This window comes from Tenrec ecaudatus, chromosome 15, assembly GCF_050624435.1.
Source record: "Tenrec ecaudatus isolate mTenEca1 chromosome 15, mTenEca1.hap1, whole genome shotgun sequence".
In the NCBI taxonomy this organism is placed as follows: Eukaryota; Metazoa; Chordata; class Mammalia; order Afrosoricida; family Tenrecidae; genus Tenrec; species Tenrec ecaudatus.
The window spans coordinates 33,609,549-33,630,759 of record NC_134544.1 but is presented as its reverse complement, the minus strand read 5'-3'; the positions used below and the strand labels follow the sequence as shown (position 1 = coordinate 33,630,759).

The window sequence follows — 21,211 nt, the reverse complement described above, 5'->3', positions numbered from 1 at the left end:
GGTTTATTATTTTTAACACAGTCAGAGACAGAAAGAATTTAAGAACACTGAATTCTTGACATTGAAACTCATCTCCAGTTTTCTTATAATGGATATATATTACATATTTTTTCAAAGAAGTTTTAAAAATTCTGTTTAATTTCCTGCTAATGCAGATGTGTTTTCACCTAGACAAGGATATGCCCCTTAGAGGATAATTTTGGGTAAATAGAATCTTTTTTCCTAATGATTCAATATGTCTGTTGAGTGTTAATTTTTATATCATTTGCATATTATTCTTTTGGGATTATAAAAGCCATCTGCTCGTACTGTAAAGGAATTGAAATTATCAAGTGAATCCAGTGTGAAGTTTAAAAGCTGAAGGAAATATGCAGAGATGAGTTATTAATTGCCAGGAAATCTGTTCTGACTATTCGGGACCCTGAACATGACAGGAAGAAAAAGTACATGACCTTGGCACCATCTTCTCAGTTGTCACTGTCTCCGAGGCCATTTTGACAGCCCCAGTGTCAATCTACCTCATTGAGCGTCCTAGAGCCTCCTGGTTCCTCCTGAGAATACATTGCAGGTACTGAGATGAAGTCTCACTGCCCTCGCTTGTGAGGAGCATTTCATCTGTACTTCTCGTAAGACAGATACTTTTGTTCTTCTGGCAGTGGAACATCCTAAGACATCAGTTCTTCTCAGGACTTCCTTAGTCATTGTCTAGCTCTCGCATGTGTGAGAGACAGTTGAAAACACCATGGCTTGGGTCAGGTGCACCTTAGTCTTCCAAGGAGCATCTTTGCCCTTAATGCTTTCAAGGGGTCTTTTGCCGCAGATTTGCCCAGTGTGATGAATATCCTTTGATTTCTTTTTTTTCTTTTATAGCTTTATTAGGGACTCATACAACTCTTATCACAATCCATGCATACATCAATTGTGTAAAGCACACTTGTACATTCATTGCCCTCATCATTCTCAAAACATTTGCTCTCCACTTAAGCCCCTGGCATCAGGTCCTCATTTTTCCCCCTCCCTCATGAATCCCCGATAATTTATAAATTATTATTTTGTCATATCTTGCCATGTCCGATGTCTCCCTTCACCCATTTTTCAATTGTCCATCCCCCAGGAAGGGGGTCACATGTAGATCCTTGTAATCGGTTCCCCCTTTCCAACCCATTCTCCCTCTACCCTCCCAGTATCGCCACTCACACCACTGGTCCTGAAGGGATCATCCTTCCTGGATTCCCTGTGTTTCCAGTTCCTATCTGTACCAGTGCACATCCTCTGGTCTAGCCAGACTTGCAAGGTAAAATTGGGATCTTGATAGTGGGTGGGAGGGAAGCATTTAGGAACTTGAGGAAAGTTGTATGTTTCATCTTTGCTACTTCGCACCCTGACTGGCTCGTCTCTTCCCTGAGACCCTTCTGAAAGGGGATGTCCAGTGGCCTACAAATGGGTGTTGGGTCTCCATTCTGCACACACCCCCTCATTCATTATGGTAAGATTTTTTTTTCTGGTGATGCCTGATACCTGATCCCTTCAACATCTCGTCATTGTACCGACTGGTGTGCTTCTTCCATGTGGGCTTTGTTGCTTATTAGCTAGATAGCCGCTTGTTACCTTCAAGCCTTTAAGACCCCAGATGCTATTTCTGGGGCCGGGTCTCTTGTGATAATATGTCCAAAGTCTGTACGATGAAGTCTTGTCATTTTGCCATTAAGGAGCACTGTTGGCCTTACTTCTTCCAAGACAGATTGGTTTGTCCTGTTAGTAGCCCATGGTACTTTCAGTATTCTTTCCCAGCACCGCAGTTCAAATACACCGATTCATCTTCTGTCTTGACTCAGTGTCTACCTTTCATGTTCGCATGATGCAGTGGAGAATACCATGGCTTGGGTTAGGCACACTTTAGTCCTCAAAGAAACATCCTTGCTCTTCAGTAATCTGAAGAGATCTTGTGCAACTGACTTACTTAATATAGTATGTCTTTGGATCTCTTGATTACTGCTTCCGTGAGCATTGATTGTGGGATCCAAGTAAGGCAAAATCCTGGTCAGCTTCATCCTTTTCTCCACTTATCATGATGTTACCTGTTAGTCCAGTTGAGTCTTCCCTACAGACCTGTTTACATGGACCGCCTCAGTTATTTAGTGGGATTTACGAAGACATGGATGGAAGAACCATGCTAATTTCACTCCATAGCACACAATGTTGCAGGTTATTAATAGGTCTTTCTATAAACTGATAATGGTGTGCTTCTTCATATGATCCACTTTCTTGGATTATTTGCCAAGCATCTTGATGGGATTACTGTGGAGAAAGGGTAGATCTTACATGACTGTGAACCACATTCTCCCCTTCACCTGTTCTAAGGACTGTGTCTTGGCCTATATGAAAGATACACAGACACCAGTAAGAGTCTTGGGATTCCCACTCTTTGCAGTAATCTGCCTTGATCCACACAGACAAATGGCTTTTCTTAGTAGAACACCTGTGCACATTCTGGTGTTCTCTGTTTTCAGTCATGGTCATCTGACATAAGCAGTGATATTTCTTGTGCTGTATCCTCTTCAGATTCCAGCTTGAACTATTCTGGCAGTTTCCTGCTTATGCTTTTGAATGTTCCTGCAATAGTTTTTGAATTATCTACTGGAAAATATTACTTGGCTGTTATAGTCATGATATGGTTCAGTAATTTCTACTCTCTGCTGATTCATCTTTCTTTGGCATAGACACAATTATGGTTCTTGTTTATTGCAATGGTAACTGCGCTTCAAACTTCTTGGAGTAGACCAGTGAATGCTTCCAGAATTATACTCCTTGTTCAAAGGTTTCCATTATTCAGTTCTAAGGCCTTGGGTTTTTGTTGTTGTTGTTGCTTTTTTTCCCCCTGCCACTGCCTTCCCTGTAGTTTGGAACCGTCACATCTTATGATCTAATTGTTAATGCATATTTGCAGCCCTTAACAAATTCCACATTAACAAATGAACATTCCCCAAACTTTTCTCCAGCTACATCATTAAGATAGGCCCTGCTTTGAGGAGACAGCTATTTCCAGGTCTATTTTAAATGTCTTCAGTCGGAGGGGCTTGTCTTGTGGCATGATATTAGACACGGGTCTGCTGCTGTTCATAAGGTTTGCATGGGTTAGTTTGGTTACAAGTAGGCCACCAGGTCTTTCTTCCTGGTCTGTTAAAATCTGGAAGGTCTGCTGAGACCTGCCCACGGTGATCTTGCTAATATTAGAGATACTGGAGGCACAGCTTCCAGTGTCATGGTTGCCTGTAAGTTATCTCATTAAGTACAAGAACATGAAAGAATGGTGGCATAGATGTGTAGAAGGAGAAATATGCTTCATGTAGTTTAAAAAAAAAAAGGTCACGTATCTGCTGCCAGTCGTCTGGTGATGTCTTCATGTTATGTTGGCTTTATTTTCATAGCTGGAATGAATGGCTAAAATTACCTGTGAAGTACCCCGACCTGCCCAGGAGTGCCCAGGTGGCTTTGACCATATGGGACGTCTATGGACCAGGAAAAGCAGTACCTGTGGGAGGGACCACCGTGTCACTCTTTGGAAAATATGGGTAAGTGTTTACTCTTCTCATGAAGAAGAATGTTTCCCCTTTCAGACTCTTTACATTCAGAAGTGCTTCTAGAGCTCATGCCTAATACAGGGGCTGGCAAGTGAAAACAAGTTTGGTTCACATGATGGGGTTATTCCTGAGGCTAAATTTGATACTGCTAAAAATGAAATCCTACTTCTCTTACACCAAATCCAAATTGAATATTGCTTCTCCTCTGACATCTGCAGCACAGGCAGCCCTTCCCCTTTTTGCCGGGGCCTCCGGGATCTCGGCCAGGCGTCCTTCACTATTGAACAGCGCACTTCTTTAGCCCTCCATGCATAGGAAATTCCCCAAGCCCTCTGCAGGATTGTGGCCTACAGACTCAGGGCTGAAAGAGAAATGCACTGTCCTGCAGAGATTTCTTAGTGATGTGTACTAATGAAATTTGCTGTTTTTCTTTTATATGTCAAAAATACTGTTTTTTCTTGTGTGGCCTGTTCTTTTGAATTAATATATATTTATTGGTCACTTGCTTTTTATTTCTGGGCCTTAGATTGTGTGGAGCTCAGTAGTTTTTATATGAGCTTAATATGAACTCATGAGCTTAATGTTTTTTGAAAATTCTTTCCCATTTAGGATTATTTAAAAAAAGCTTTTCCTCTGTTTTAATCTTTTACATTTAATTTTTCGATATAGGGAAATATGCTTTTGTGAAGTTTTTTTTAAACCAAATGACTGGTGATTTATTTTAACACCATTTACTAAATAAGCCATCTTTTTTATGTGTTGAAACACCATCCTTCTATACTCAATTTATAAGGAACCCAAGTGGTGCAAAGCTTAATTAACCACATGGCCACCAACTGACAGCTTGGTGGTTCAAGCCTACCCGAATCCTCCATGGGATGAAGACCCAGTGATCAGCTCTGGTAAAGATGCCGGCCTAGGAAACCATGTGGGCACGTTTGCTCTGCCCCATGATGTTGCTGTGAGTCAGAATCAACTCGCTGGCACCTAACAAACAACTAGGTATTCTGTTCATAACTTGCATTTAGTCTAAGAGAGGTAGTATTATGTCGACAGGTTATGGAACTGTATTTTCTTGTTTTGAATCATGACTGCTTAATAGCTATAGTTTCGGGCAAGTTATTTAATCTCCTTATGACTTAATTTTCTCACCTCTAAAGTTACGATAATAATAGCAGCAGCACTAAATGGGAATTAAACACAACTTTTCTGTTGTTCTTTTATGAAATAAAATAAACCTCTGAACCTTGGAGAGTCAACTGGAAAGTAACGTCCAATTCTTATTAAGAAAACCTGATGAAGCCCAGTGACTATCAATTTATTTATAAAATCGACGTACAATATCTGTGAAAAAGACTCTCTTTAATAAAGGTGATTTCTGTATGCCCAGTTGGAAGTAGGGAATTAACTCGTTTATTACTTTAAGGTGAACGTTTTCCTTTATTAACTAGTCCAGCTCTGGCCATATTTTAGAGCAGTTAGTCCAATGATAAAGTCTAGATTTCCGTAGAAGTGTGGGAATACCTCAAGCAATGTGAAAGAAGTGCAAAAGCCAGATCACAACCAGACTACTGCACTCAATCTTCTCTTAGAAGGAATCCTAAGAAACACGAGAAACTTAAAAGGACTCCTTTTCTCTTTGGCTTGGGCCCTTGTCCCACGAATTGAGCTTGGTACAGTGAAGTCCAGACATTGTCCAAATACTCCTGAACTTGGCTTTGAGGTGGTCATGATGTTCCCAATGTTTATAACCAAACCAAACCCATTGCGGTCAAGTCGATTCTAACTCATAGTGACTCTATCACACTGGTTCTGAGACTCTGGTTCTTCAAAGGAGTAGAGAGCCTCATTTTTCTCCCTCAGAGAGGCTGCTGGGTTTGGACCGCTGACCTTGAAGTTAGCAAAATTGTACTTTTCCCACTGTGCCACAAGCATTCCTTGCTTAAGCAGAATGCAAGCATTTACTTGAACAGCTGGGTCACAATTGCTTCTCTGCAAGGTACTGCTAGCCTTCAGGGAGTAAACGGGGCGTGAGTCTTTAGGGTGGCCACATCAGAAAACTGCTGTAAAGGTTCTTCCACCTACTATCTGGATTCCTGCGCTGTGTTGGTTCACAGGACCTTAAGGAAACACTGCTCAGGACCAGCTTCCTCAGCTGTTGAGTAAGCAGTGAAATAACATAAATTGCTTCTTCCCTTTGTTCCAAAAAGAGTACTGGTATGGACTTAGGGGATGTTTTATATTGGCTTTGATAACGTTCAGTATCATATAATAGTGTGAAAATATTATAGTATAGGATAATCTTGTGAACACTAACTCATGAGACTTGTGAGTTATCTTATTTTGTATACTTTGTGTACTTGAGTCATTGGAAAACATTGCTTCTTGGCAGTCTAAAGAATAATTGAACGACTATTCTCTTAGCATAAGGCTAGAATAACTTATTGTCTGTATTTGAAAGTCTAGCTTGTGAGATTTCTAAGTAGCTAAAGAATGGCTAGTTCATTGGGTTGAATTGGCAACGGGTAGGCAATTTGCAGAGTTCTCTTGCAGATGTCTTTTCCAAATGTGAATTCTGAAGTCCAGGCAGTTGCCACTATAGAGTGACTTGGCAGAGGAAACTGTAGCATCAAGAGCAGCTGCTGTGGGGCTGCTGCTGAGTTTGAAGGAGATCCTGCTGTGCCGTTTCTTCTGTCTTGCTTGTTTGGCTTAATTTCCCAAGTGGACATGATGCTCTTCATGTTCTGGCTTGCCACCTGGAAGCTGTGTAACTTTTTGCAAAGGTTCCATTAGTGCTAAAAGAAAGTAATATGCTAATTTGATCATTTCAGTTATTTGGCATCTCCCCTACCTTCTCTGCCTCCTAGTCTTAAGCCTCCTCTCCAGGCCCACCCCAAGGAAGCTAAATCATTTAGTGGACAGACTTGCTGCCAAATGCACTTGGATTTGACTGAGTTTAGTTCAGCCAATCAGAATAGTCACATGGGCCTGGGGGAGGGAAGAGAGGAAGGGCAGCAGTCTGCTGTTTCCGAAGGGATAGCTGATAGTCATTTAAAGTGGGGTTATCACCTCACTGAATCCAGCTCCTTAGCTACTGCTCTAAATAGCCCTGCTTGATGTTAAATCTAATATTTTATTTGATAGTGAAAGAAAATTACCTTTATAATGGCTTATGTATGAGGCAATTTCAGAAAGTTCATTTGTAAAAAATGGAATTAAAAGATAATGGACTCTTCCATGAACTTTTTGAAGCTCCCTCACATGAACTTCTTTGGAAATGCAGTTTTTTAAAGTTTAACTTGATAAATAAATATTGAAAAAGTTTGATCCTTCACAACCAGGCAGTCCATTTTATATTGTGCCTGTGGGGTAAACTTTTGAAGCTCTAGTTGCTAGAAATTGCTTATTTTATTGCCAACCTTAGAGAGTTTCTATCAGATAAGGTATTTAATTTTATGATGCTCCTGAGCAGGTATCTTTTATCATCCCCATTCTTTATGTGTTTGGCATCAGTACATGGATCCCAGCATCATATTCAGCGAGAAACTTTGAATTACTTTAGGGATGATCTATTGAAGAAATGTTCTAATAGAGTATAATAATAGTTTATGTCTGTTATGATAATGGTTACATTTTTATGTAAAACCTTTACAATTAACTAGAGACTTTTTATTAGAGATGGGGAAAATCCATGAATATATCTCACATGTATTAAAATATGTATGAAAGTATGTAAAATGCTTTAGACTTGCCTATTTACCTGTGAACACTTCTATTCTTTTGTTTTCTTGTCCCTCTCATTTAAAGGGCTTACATTGAGAAGTAGGAGAACATCTCCTCTAACCCTCACACAAAGAGTCAGACAAACTCAGAAAAAGCATGATTAAAAAGTATAATCTGAAAGTTCCTTTATACATTTGTTCAACCTATGCTCTATGCTCAAGCTATTCCTGGAATCTTTTTGAACTAGCATTACAACCAAAATGCAAATAGCCTTAATTGTTAAAGTAGAATTACCAAGCTGAGGTTTAATTCTGATTATATGTTAGAATTTTTGATGTGTAGATTTGATAATTTTGAACCTTTTATGGACTGGACTGTGTTTACCCAAATTAGATATCAGTTCTAGCCCCACTATCTGTACATGAGATGCTCTGGTTGCACAGTGGTCATAGCATTCTCCTGCTAACAGAAAGGTTGGCAGTTTGAGCCCAAGAGCGGCTCAGTGGGAGAAAGATATGGCAGTATGCTTCTGTGAAAATTTACAGCCCTGGAACCTCTACAGGACTTTCATTCTCTGCCCTATAAGGTCCCTATGAATCAGAACAGACTTGAAGAAGGTATGTGGTTAAAGCAAGATATCTTTAGGTGTGGTCCCATTCTGAAATAGAATTTTCTTCCTTTTAAACCTCTATCAGACTTTCCTGTGCTTTAAGCCAATCCCTTCGGAATATGAAAGGAGATCCGGGATAAAAGTAAGCAGGAATGGGGGAGGATGAACGCAGATAGATGGAGATCTCTAAGAAATGCCTAGAGAGATGCATAATAGAGCAATGTGGACAGAGATTTCCCCCAGAGCCAACATTGCACCAGCATCCTTACCTCTCACTGAGAAAAATCAGCTTCTGGTCTCTGAACCAAACTCCACTGCCAACTCCTAGAGTTTGATTTATAGTGACCCTGCAGCACAAAGTAGGACTACACCTGTGAGTTTTGAGACTGTAAATCTTTATGGGAAGAAGATGCCTCAAGAAGACATTCAGCGGAGTGGCTAGTGATTTCGAACTGCTGACCTTGTAGTTGCCAGCCCAGCTCTTCACCCTCTGCACGGGCTCCTTTCTGTGCTTTAGTTGAATACTTACGATGACATTTCTGTGATTGCAGTACTAGATGATTTGACAGACCCCAATCTTGTGTTCCCCTTTAGAAGACAGGAGATCCTAGTGAAAAAGTAATAATAATTTACATTTCTTCAGTGCTTATTGTGTGGCCAGTACTTCTCTAAGTACTTCTCATTTCTACCGATAATTTCTTTTCAGAATCCTCTTCGGTATAAGTATTTATGGCTTTATTGTAAAATCAACCTAAACTGAAGTAAGGAGAATTTAATGAATTTCCCTAAGTTCATGTAGGTACAACTGTGATTGTTTGAAAGACCTTGGTGTGCAAACTGGATTCATACTCAGGCTGTCTTACTCTAGAGTCTATTATGCTAACTTGTTTCTTAAATAGTCTGCAATTAATTTTTTATTTTAGCTTTAGCAAATGTGACATTTTCTCACTAGATAGCAATTTGGTCTTTTTATTATTTCTTAGTGCTGCACCAAATTGATGCAGTGTGCCTGTGTTCCATTACCAATCCTTTCTTTCCACTCTTTAGAGCGATTCCTTTAGGGACATCGATGTAGTTCTACCTGGAAGCAAAAAGGAAATGTCATGAGAAGAACAGTATTACATGGATTTTAGTTGCTTAGTTAATTATTCTACAGCCCCTTGGGAGTGAAGGTTTGGAGAGAAAATCATGCATCCTTGTATGTAGAATTCTCTTTGGTATTGGAGTCTGAAGTTTCCTATAAGGAACTGTATTAATTCTGTCTTGAACATTTTCTTGTTGCTTAGCATGTTCCGCCAGGGGATGCACGACTTGAAAGTCTGGCCTAATGTAGAAGCAGATGGATCAGAACCCACTAAAACTCCTGGCAGGACAAGCAGCACTCTCTCAGAAGACCAGATGAGCCGTCTTGCCAAGGTAACTAAGAAGCTGCGGAACAGGTGGAAACTCTGGGTGATGTCTGTTGAGAGCAGTTATGTGGCATTATGAGTTCAGTCAGAATTTTTTTAAATTAAATTTTAATTTTATGGTAACTATTGAAATATTCACATGCAATAGTATTCATTCCTTTGAAGTGTACAGTTTAGTGGTTCCTAGCAGTCAGGCTTGCAGAAACATAAGCACTCTATACATTAGAATGGTTCTTTAAGATTGACGGGTAAGATGTGCTCCAGCTGCTGCTGTTTGGAAGTGAAGCATCCTTAACCAGTTCTTAGCTAATCTAACTTAAATTGCTCTCCCATTTTAGGTAATCAGACTCAGTAATTACACTTCTCTATCAGAATTGTTTTAGTGAAGTATTTTTATTTGGAAATATAAAATCTAAACTAATTCTGTCCTTGAAACAGTATAACTTTTTTGTGTATATTGTTCCTAAACCACTATGCTACCCACTTTAAAGATCTTTTTACAGTTCTTTCGGTGAGAGAATTTTGATTCTTACATGGCCGTTTCCTTTGTGTTTTTATTGGTAAGGATGACGAATATCTGGAGTAAGTTTTGATACGAAGTATTTTCAAGCCTATTGTCTTAACCTACATTTCAAAGAAATCTTAATTTTGAAAAATAAACACTTGTTTTGGCTAAATTGTGCTTCAGCAAAATATTTTGTTCCCAAATCCATTTAGCATTGTATCCTCCCCTCTTTTATTTATCATAACTCTGTAATTACCCAGATTGTAAGCCAATATATAACTGTCAGCAGCACATTTCCCCTCTCCTCCTTCAATAATAAAACTTTAGTCCTTGGTTGAAATTTATATTGTAACATGGGGTGCAGAAAAATTGTTAAGCTTCGAGATATGGTCTACCTCCTCTTTAAGAGTTTATTGTCATGATGAACTTTCATTTAAATTAGCCTTTTGTGACTTTTATAAGCCTCGGATAGCCAATAGAAATTTTGTTAGAATTAGTTCAGTTCCAGTGTATGGCTACCTATAATGTGAAAACGATGAAATCTCAGCTGCTAATGCACAAGTATTTATTTTTTATAATTTAGATTTCTCTGAAGAAGCATAGAGTGTAGTATATATTGAAGCAAAAGCTCAAATTGTTTTTTGCGAATAGTTTTATATGTCAGATGATGGATGAAGTTTTAAATCTTGGCAATTTGACAGGAAATGGGCAAAAGCAAGAAACAGAAAATGTGGGGATTGTAGTCGATGACATGAAACAAAATGTATATGAACTGTTGAATGGAAAACTGATTTGATCTGTAAACCATCCCCCAATTGACAGTAAATGTATTTTTTAAGAATGGAATTTAAAATCATGCGGTTGCAGAGTCTGCCATTTCATTGGTTAATTTATGCTGTCTTCGTCGTGTCTTTCTATGCTTCTTGCACATTATTTTTGAGAGAACATTCCAAATGTGATATGTTTTTATAGATCGGAATATATATGAAATAGTCATTGAAATTTGCACTTGGGAGTGTTTAATGGAGTACACATAACTCTATGGCACCTAACCCCCGCCCCCCACCCACCACTTTCAGTATAGTCTGCGTTTCTCAGTTTTACCTTTTGGATTTTATAGTAGGGGAAAAAGTAAGAACCATCAACATTTCAGTAATTAAGCAGTGACCCGATAAGAGTTGTTTATATTTGTCTTTTGCACATTTTGTTAACTCCAGAATGATGACGTAATGCAAAGGGATTTTACAAGGCCTGTGCCTTTGGACTGAAGCTTCCAACGGAGTGGTTATGTCTCTTTGGACGTTTATTAGCAGATCTGAAAGAACTTTGTAATATGTCTTGATAACTCTGGTCTGAGCATTTCTCAACTGGCATTACAACTTGCTCACTTCCTTAATAAGCCCTTGAATCAAGAATTTTGTCTGTGGATTCTGTATAGCCCTCACAGTGGATATTAGAACCAGAGAGGTGAAGAACGTTCCATTCACTGCCCTTGAGTCAGTTCTGCCTCATAGCAGCCCTATGGGACAGAGTAGGACTGCCTCTGTGGGCTTCCAAGAGTGCCGACTCTGTTAGGGACTAGAAACTTAGGTAGAGTAAGTAGATTACCTTAATTATATATAAAATACATCTTCTACCCAGTTGACTCAAGAACTGCCAGTGGTTCTCGTGTGAACAGTAGACATAATGCCGTGTGAGACTGTTGCACGTCAGGAATGGGCACTTGCCACCCATGGCTTTGTAATCCACAGGTAAGCAAATTCACACAAACCACATGCTGCTCTCTGTGGTATATTTACGTGCCTTACGTTTACATTTCATCCATCATATAATGCAAATCGTTGGAACTTTCTTCCTGTAGAAACTTGAATCACAAGAAAGAAAAAGAACAAACCTTTTTGAAAGTTTCTACATTTTTAGAAGTAGGAAAATGGGGAACCAAAATGCTTATAGAGAAATCTGTTACTTTTATACAAGAAAAACAATCCGGGCTGTAAAATTGGAGTTGGACAGAAGAGTTTCATTTGACATGGTTCTCTTCCTGGGCTATTTTTAAGTCTCTGCAATAAACAACAGAATGAACAACGGCAGCTACTGAAATGATTCCGCTTGTTCAGTGGCACCGCTGGCGTCAGAAACATCCCTTAGTTATATGCGGTTGTCTGTGTAAATAATATGGTCAGCTTCTAAAAGCACGACTTATTTGAATGGAAGCTCTTTTGCTTGCCTCGTTTTGTTTGTCATCCGGATTTGGAAATAGCCTGGAAATCTATTTCCAGCGATGCCCAGTAGCTTCTTCTTTAAACAGTCACGTCGATTTGCGTACTGTTTTCCACAACTACCAGAACCTTTAGATTTGTCTTGAAACCAATAGCAACAATCAAACTAAATTAGTTTTTGCCAGTGTAGGATTGAGCCCTAAAAGAGTGTTGATTTATGATCTGTAAAGCTATTGTCTGTCTTTAGAGCTATAATTTCTGCCGGAAAAATAGAAAGCAACATGCTTTCAAGAGTACATTAATCTCTGAGAAGTTTAACTAAATGAAACTTTTATGAGACAGACCCTGTTCTTCTTGAATAATAAGATTTAAATGTAAAGTTTGAAAGTGGTAAAGTTGAAGAATTGGAGCCTAGACTTCATTAATCAGGAAGAAACTCGTATACTAGCTAAGAATTTTGGACATATGCGTTTGATATCTCTCTTACGTACACACACATCTTCTAATTTAATATCAACGATTCAAATCACCTTCATTTATCTTAAATTATAAATAACTGTACATTTATCTTAAATTATAAATAACTGTACAGCTTGCAGTTGCTTGGATTCAGATAAGGACTCTTACTATGTTTATCAAAGAATTACACTTTAATTAAATATATTTCTAAGGGAGCTATAGGGCTTCATTAGCTGTCTAAAATGTTACTCTCTTCAAAAAGCATGAGGTTTGCTTCTGAGTTCAGAGGAATGTTAAAGTTGAAAGGGTTACGGTAAGTTGTAGTCCTTGACCTGAGAGTTTCGAGGATCAAGATATAAAACTGTTGAAGAAGTGCTGCTCAGCAGAATCATGCAGGAAAAAAAATAGTTCTGGATTAGAAAATGCTAATTCTTTTAACCGGCCACTGTTTAGTTGCTAACTGAAAAATCGGTGGTTCAATCCCTCCAGCTACTCTGAGGGAGAAAGATGTGGCAGTCTCCATGCATAAAGATTACCCCAAAAATCCAACCAAACTCACTGCCATTGAGTCAATTCTGACATGTAATTACCCTATAATATAGGGCAGAACTGCTCCAGAGGGGTTTAAGACTTTAAACTTAGTGGAAATAGATTGCCCTGTCTTTTCCCCATCAGTAAAGATTATAGCTTTGGCAACCCTGACGGCCACTATGGATTGAAATCTACTCAAGGGTGATGGGTATTCCTGTAGAAGGAGTCACTGGGGCCACAAATGGTTACACACTCAACCATCAGCCACAACCCACCTGGAGGCATCCTGGAAGGCAGGCCCATAGTTCTGCTTCTATGAAAGGTCTCAGCCTTCCAACCTTTGGAGAAATTTTGTACTTCACACATGGTCGTTATAAGATGGAATAAATTGGACAGCAGTCAGCAGCAATGGATCCTCCAGCTGTTACAGAGGGAAATTTGGATCCATCACGTCTCATTGACTGAGAGCTCTCCTGTGACTAGAGCTGACGTTTTTAAGTGACAAGGGAAAGGGGGTGGATATATATATTTATCATTTTAGTCATCTCTTGCACCCCTCCCCACACCGTCCCTAGGAAAAATGGGCTCAAAGATAATTTATATTTTATAGTCACATTTTCAGAAACATGCTCCTTAAAATCTCTTGACATGAGTAAGGTTTGATATCTAAATCCTCCCGATTTCCATGCTAAAGGAGTTTTATTAACCATATATTAAAAAGACAGTAACATCTAATTTTATGGTTCCGTAGTTGGACTCAGTTGAAAGGCTTTTGCAAGAAATAATTTGAGAGAGAAAAATCATGTTATTACCCGATTTTCATTTCCCTTGGTCAAGTTACATTAATCAGATAAGTTCTTCATTGTTCTTAGAGGTTTTATTTTGAAGGAAATTATTAACTTACAAAACTTAGCTTCATTTTTAAATGCTATTCTTTTGCGGTTTTCTCAACATAGATTTCCCAGTTAGTTATTTATAAACTAATTTTAGGTTTTAAATAGCGTTCTTTTCTCCCCGTACACATAAATAGTGGTAGAATATTGCTCAAATTCACAGGATACTAAAATCACTTGTAACTCCACCACCCAGAGATAATGATTATTAATATTTTATTTTACATATTTTCAGTAACTATGTAAATAAAGTGTGCATTGTGTATGAATATTTATGTGTTTATTTTAAAGTTGGGATCATACTGTGTGTGCTTAATTGAAATTTGCTTTCACAATCTCGAAGTGGTTCTAGGTCATTTAAGATACTTCTGCAACATGGTGTGTAAAGGCTGCAGGATTTTCATAGTGTGATGCACCATAATTCGCTGCAACGGTCCTCTGTCGTCGGTCATTGAAAATGCTTGCAATTTTGTTAGAAATCCAGGATCCACTTGAACTTTTTTATTGCCTTGAAATTAAAAAAGGAAATAGGATTGTTGTTTTGAGTTTTTTTTAAATGACTGAGCTAATTTGCTTTTATTTTCTATTTAAAGGTTGTAAGACATAGTCCGAAGGTGTCGGTGGGGTCTTAAACCAGGAGCAAAGTTTGGGGAACAGCTTTTTGTTTTCACATCTGTAACTAAACAAACTTTTTTAGTTCCTGTCTGAGCCATTATGCATATCATTGTTTCTTACCTATGTCATAACCAGAATATAAAAAAGAGTGAATGGGGAGAAACGTCCAGGAAATTCCTCGTCATTTCTTAACATTAAGACAGTGTAGCATGGCATTTTTAAAAAGCATTTTAAAATTGTTTTTTCTTAAATTAAGACTGACCCCTAATTTTTTTTAATAAAAAAAAAAACTTTGGTCAATTTTTAAATTCTGATAGTTGTGTATGCTTTCTGTTTTATATAAGAATGTATTGAATGTAATGTTACCATTACCATTCTTTATCCGTCTTTCTGTCAAGTGTGTGCTTAAATATTCTCCTTTGTATGTGTTGTGCAGCTCACTAAGGCTCATCGACAAGGACACATGGTGAAAGTCGATTGGCTGGACAGGTTGACGTTCAGAGAAATAGAAATGATAAACGAAGTGAGTTGTATCTCATATTTAAAAATACCTTTTGCCAATATCTATCTCAATTTTTTTGGAGAATTATTTGCTGCTGGATATCTCACAAATATGGGGTATTTGGGCTTAAACTATACTTGTGAATTTCAACCTAGTAAGCGGAAAGTTTTGGTTATCTTCCTTTCTTATATCTCAATCTAATGTTTAACCTTGAAATACGCAGTGGATGTCCTAACTGTTCTATTCAAGTTCAAGGCAATGTTGGACAAATCTTCCATGAACACAAAGCTATATCTTCATTTTAGTTATTTTATTTAGAATCAAACTCTCCCCAATTAAGGCACTTCTTATACATATAGGAGTCCATACATATACATATAGGAGTCCATACCTTTAATAAGGGTAAGGGTCAAGTTATTTATTTATTAAGAATGTATATTGGGGAAGAGACCTTGTTAATTAAAACATAACTTTAATTAAACTAAGAGAGAAGAATATCAATTTTGTGTTATACTTAACATATAATGACCACCACAGGCACTGTCTTGTTTAATCTATATTCTTGGAGCAATTTTTAGCAGGTAGAACTCATGCACAGTCAGAAAGTCTGTTCTGTTTCATAATGGTGACTCCCCAGAGTTGATGTCTGGGGCTTTCAGAGATTGTCAACCTCTTTGAGAGCAGATGCTTCATCTTTTTCCTGTGAAGCAACTCGAGGGTTTTAACTGCTGACCTTGCAGTTAGCAGCCTACTTCTGAATCCACAGTGTCTGCACGATTCTTGAACCATGGACTCTTATGAAAGTTAGATTCTATCTTTTTTAATGAATTTTTATTTCATGTGAATATTGAAGATATTTTATAGATTGAGTCATACTATATTCTACTTTACTCAAACTAGAAGAAAAAGTTGCCCTCAATTTTTTGTAATTCCAAAGAAAGTTTATTTAAAATGCTTATTCTTCAATATTGGTAATCCTAGATAGTAGCAAAAGAACCCAGTTGGTGCATGGGTTGCAGTACCTGACTGTCACCAAATCCACCAGCCACATCCTGGGAGGAGAGATGTGACAGGCTGCTTCTATAAAGGTTGATACTAAGCCTTGGGAAGACTGCGGGGCTGTTCTCTCTGTCTGTAGGGTCAGTATAAGTCAGAATTGACTCAGTGGTTGGGGATTTGGATGATAGAAAAAAACCTAGTAGTGCAGCGTTACAGTGCTTGTATACTAACTCAAAGGTTGGTGGTTCAAACTCACCAACCATTCCATGTGAAAAAGATATGGCATCCCTGTTTCCCCAAGAATTTCCTTGCAATAGGTTAAAGGGTAGATAAGTGTTAAGTTGGATGAAGGGAAAGGCAATATATCCTACCAGAGGGAAATGGGGGAAAGGGGAAGGGTCATAGGACAAGCCCTGGGAAGGTTTGATAGATAGAAAAAGAGATGGAGGGTAAAAAAAAAAAAAGAGAGAAGAGGAAACCTAATTGGAATGGTTCTACTCTAACCATAAGGGTTAATCGGGTGGAACCACTCAGATGACACTAGGTCAGGGCTTTGGTTTAGATAGTAGCCTATGTATTGTTATGAATTATTTTGCACAGATCCCCCTCTCCCCACCAACCTCCCTCCTCTTTGAGAGATAGAAGTGCATTCATTTTACCACTGTGAACTATAACATGCTTTGTAATATGCTTCATAGAGCTGAGTAATGTAAGTGACCTCTTGAGACCTGTCGGATTTTATGCATATAGATTTAAAGCCATTAATTTCTGTAGTTGGATTAGACATATGGTTTGAAGGTGAACTGTTCTTTGTTTTAAATTGTTAGAAGTACAAACCATGTTTATGTTTTGAATAGCCGTTCACATGCAAATTTATGCAAAGAAAGTGCAAGCCTTTCTACTAAAAAAATTCAAACTGGGTAAGTCAAGACTGAATTGTAGAAATTATTGGCTACTGTGTATTTATAATAATGACATAAAAAGTTACTGTATTTTAAGCTGCACTTCATAGGTGTACTTACTACTGCTTTGACAAAAAAGATATATACTGATCTTTTCAGAGGATATTGGAGATAATCATTTTTCATAAAAATATTCTTTTATGACAATAAATGAGGGGAAAATATTCTTTTTTTTTAGAGTGAAAAACGGAGTTCTAATTTCATGTACTTGATGGTTGAATTTCAGTGTGTCAAGAGTGAAGATAAGGAGTACGGCATTGTATATTATGAAAAGGTATTGGCCTTGGAGCCGGTTATGGTCTCTAAAGTGGAGGGGAGGGGAAACATTAAAAAAAAAATTACTGGTGCTCCTGCTGAGATGAATTATTTGGTTATGGGATAGCAGCAGACAGCTGTCAGCAGCAGCTGTTTATGCATACACAAATCAAATCCTATAGCTACAACAAGATTACAAAAGTCGATCATTCATATAATACAGCTCGAGGTTGCAGAATTCAATAAGTGTGAAACTGATTAAAAACTTTTTGATTAATTGTTTTATAAATTGGCAAGTAGAATAAGATTGAATTATTGAATTGTATGATATGTGGATTACGTCCCAATAAAACAGTTTTTAAAAGCTGGTAAATAGAACACTGATATAGTAGTTTTCTTTACAATTACTAATTTGAAAAATAAAAAGATAATCATGCTTTCGAGGATTAAGCTGCTGACAGTTAAGGGTATATTGTTTTTCATGTACATGCAATATGGTGGAGTTGTATGTGTGCTCGTACCAAAAACATGTAATTAAGGAAGTCTTGCTACCCTTAAGATAAGGACAAGAACCCATGTAAGGATTGACTTGGGTCTACCCATTTTGTAACAAGAGTAGTTTTGTGTTTAATCTGCGGGCCTTTAAAGGTATACTGAAGTGAATTCAATTGTAATACTACAGATGTCATTGTGTGCAAAGTTTGAAAACCACATAAACGAATGCCTTCAGCATTATGGAAATATAGATTCGATGTGCTTTTTATTTCTTCATTAAAAGCAACCCTTGTACATTATACTTACTAATTAGTGTTATCTAATCCCGGAGGCCTCTATTGAATTCCCTCGGATCATTTGGATTACTGCGGCTATCCACCTTGAACTCACTACCACTAATCAGTGCTGACTTACGGCAATCCTCTGGGTCAGGGTTGAGGTGTGCCTATGGCTTTTAAGACCATGAATGCTTGCGAGAGTGGATGGCCTCTTTCACCTACAGAGTGGCTGGTCGCTGAGAGCTGCTGATCTTGTGTTGTGTTGTTAGCCCCCCACCCAGTCCACTGTTCCACTAGGGCTCTTACTACAGATGACAAAACCCAAACCAAACTCACTGTCATCAAGGTCTACCCTCATAGGACAGGGTACAACTGCCACCTCTTGAGTTTCGGAGACGGCTGCAAGCCTCCTCTTTCCCCCGCGCGATAGATAGTTAGGTTAGCTTGTAACGTCCTAGCATTTGTTTGATCGTTTTCTCCATTTTTATTTGTTTAAAATTTTATTCTGCTTACATTTGGATTTGAGGTTTTTCTGTGTTTTAAACTGTTGTTGGAGTTTTATTTGTGTGATTCTCTGTATATATGAAATCTTAGAGACATTAACTAATCGTTTATGAGAGCCATGGCAGAGGATGTTGGCTGGGAAAATGGAGAGCTAATAAATACATGTGCAATAACAAAGAAATGAAAAATATTCTAAAATTGTGGTGATACCTGACTGCACAACTTTTCAAATGATATTTTCACCATTGGGGACACACTTGTGAAGTCAAAGTATTGCATTGCTGTTTAGACTAAAAAACATTACATTTTATTTGTCTCTTAATAAAAACTAATTTTTTTTAAAGTTTCACATTTTGATATTTTTGTTTAATGTTTCTCCAATTAAAAAAGAAAACACTAAAAACCAAATTAGTGTTATTTGTTAAGCCCATCACAAGTGATTTTTAAAATGTTTTTCAATAACTATTTGACAGATATTTTCATAATGGAGTTTATAATTTGTATACTTAATTTATTGTCATTTTCCTAGTACTTGCAAGCATAGTCATATATTTTTTTCTCTTTAGCTTCTATCTTTGGGGTTTTTTAATTGAAAGATGAGGAAAAATAAACTTCATTTTTTACATACCTTTTGGGAGGAAAAGGATATAAATATTTAGCATTTATCATTATAATGCACTTTAACAAAATCACATTTTATATATTATACTGTATATAATTTCATTAAAAGCAGCATTTCCTGCCTTATGGGGTTTATATTGCCACAGATATGCTAATAGAGATGGTACTCTGGAACATAGGAGATATAAAGTATTCTTTGAAAGCAGCTTTGATAATAGATGAAGTAACAATACAAAAGAAATTGGAATAATTTCTAGTGTTTTTGAAAAGGTTCTTGACCCCTTTCTACTGCTTTCCTGAAAATTGCTCATAAATTAGTGCCTGTCTACCCACCCTGTCATATTTCCACTTAGTGTAAAGATTGCTGGGCCAGTGTATTGAATCTAATGGAAATAGACTTTCTTGTCACCTGTCTTTTGTGACAGATAGGCTTAGTGAAGATTACTTGTCACAGTAGGGCTGATAAATGTGTTTTCTAGTGTTGTGACTGAGAGCCAGCCTGTTAAACAACAGCTGTGGGAATTTGTGGTTTGCAGTAAGACTCAATTACTAAACCAAAAGCACAGTGCTCTCCACTTCTCCATCTCTCCTTAATTTTGCAAATACCTAAAATTGAAACGATGCTCACTTGAAGTTGCCAGAGAAGCAGGATGCCAGATAGACAATTGTGAAGAAATGAATTTTGTCTTTAATTAGTTTAGCCTTTACCACTCTTTGCGCATTTGTCCTGTGACATTTATTATGCTGATTGCCTTTCTCGCTTGAATTGGATACAAATAAAAGCCAACATTCTTCAAAAATGGTATTAGCAGCCAAAGAAGATTGCGTCAGTTCGTAGGAACTGATTGATTGCTTCTTGGTATTCAAGTTTGCATCATGGTCGCTCGACCTCCTTCCGAGGATCACCGCTTCTGAGTCGAACTGTGTAAAAATTTTGAGGAGTATTAGCTCCATGCTTATTTCTTCTCGTGGAGCTCAGTTTTACTCCCTTGAAATGTTATCAACAAGTGTTTAGTAGATTTTTGCAAATAAATGATGCAGCATGGCCACCGTGACATACTTTAAAGTATCATTGAATGATAATTTTCTTAAAGAGGGAAATGATGGCCATTATTAGAATTGTATGTTGATATTGTTTCTTAACCTTTGTTTCTTTTTCTACCTCCCACTTTTTTGTAATCTAGGATGGTGATGAGTCATCTCCAATTTTAACCAGCTTTGAGATAGTGAAAGTTCCTGATCCTCAGATGTCTATGGTGAGTTGTTGATTGTGTGTATTTCTTCATAGCATGTGCGCTTCAAAAAATAAAAAAAAAGTATTTAACTCCCTCAATTATTTGGAGGTCATTCATAAGCACATTTCGGCTATTTGGAATCAGTCAGATGGAATTTGTACAAGAAATGATGACATCCTGAAAATAAGATCAGGCTAGTATCCATAAAAGGGCCCTGGTGACGTTGTGGTTATGTAATGGACTGCTAACTGTAAAGTTAGCAGTTCGAGACCACCCGCTGACCTGAGGGAGAAAGATGGGAGTGACAGTCTTGGGAATGCCCCGTGGCAGTTCTACCCCATCCTCTGGGGTCCCTAAGTCAACATCGACTCGGTAGCAGTGAGAGTTTTGAGAGTGGGTTTGGAAACCATTTTACTTGAAGAGTTAGAAAAGCTTTATATGTGGTCTTGAAGGCAGTACTTGGAAATATAGCTATTTATCTTAAATAGAAGGGAAATTTATTTGCCATGTTGAGATGCAGTTGTGAACATTTTAGGGAGGTTGATTTTATAATTTTAACTACCAGAACTTTTCAAATATAAACATGATTAGTCTGGTAATGATTAGATAGACCTAACTATTAATGAAAATTTGAGCTAAAAGCTCTCTCAGGGATGCTAGAAAGTAAGAAAATTCTTGCTCTGTGCAGATAAAGATAATTCGAATAATCATCTTTACAAACTAGGTGGCTACATTTTGTTTCACTTACTTTGGACACATTGTGGGAGGAATACCAGTGCTAGGCAGGAGGGCATCATGCTTGGTAACGGAGAGCT

General features: G+C 37.8%; 1 protein-coding gene across 1 annotated transcript in view; it reads left to right on the top strand.

Annotated features, from left to right (window-relative positions):
• The window catches only part of PIK3C3 (phosphatidylinositol 3-kinase catalytic subunit type 3), a 113,900-nt gene that overhangs the window by 5,408 nt on the left and 87,281 nt on the right, over positions 1-21,211 (top strand). Inside the window, exons 3-7 of the mRNA XM_075532881.1 lie at positions 3,429-3,572; positions 9,201-9,330; positions 14,982-15,068; positions 17,187-17,282; positions 20,346-20,417. Coding sequence (XP_075388996.1) covers positions 3,429-3,572; positions 9,201-9,330; positions 14,982-15,068; positions 17,187-17,282; positions 20,346-20,417 — 529 coding nt within the window. The remainder of the gene's footprint in view (positions 1-3,428; positions 3,573-9,200; positions 9,331-14,981; positions 15,069-17,186; positions 17,283-20,345; positions 20,418-21,211) is intronic.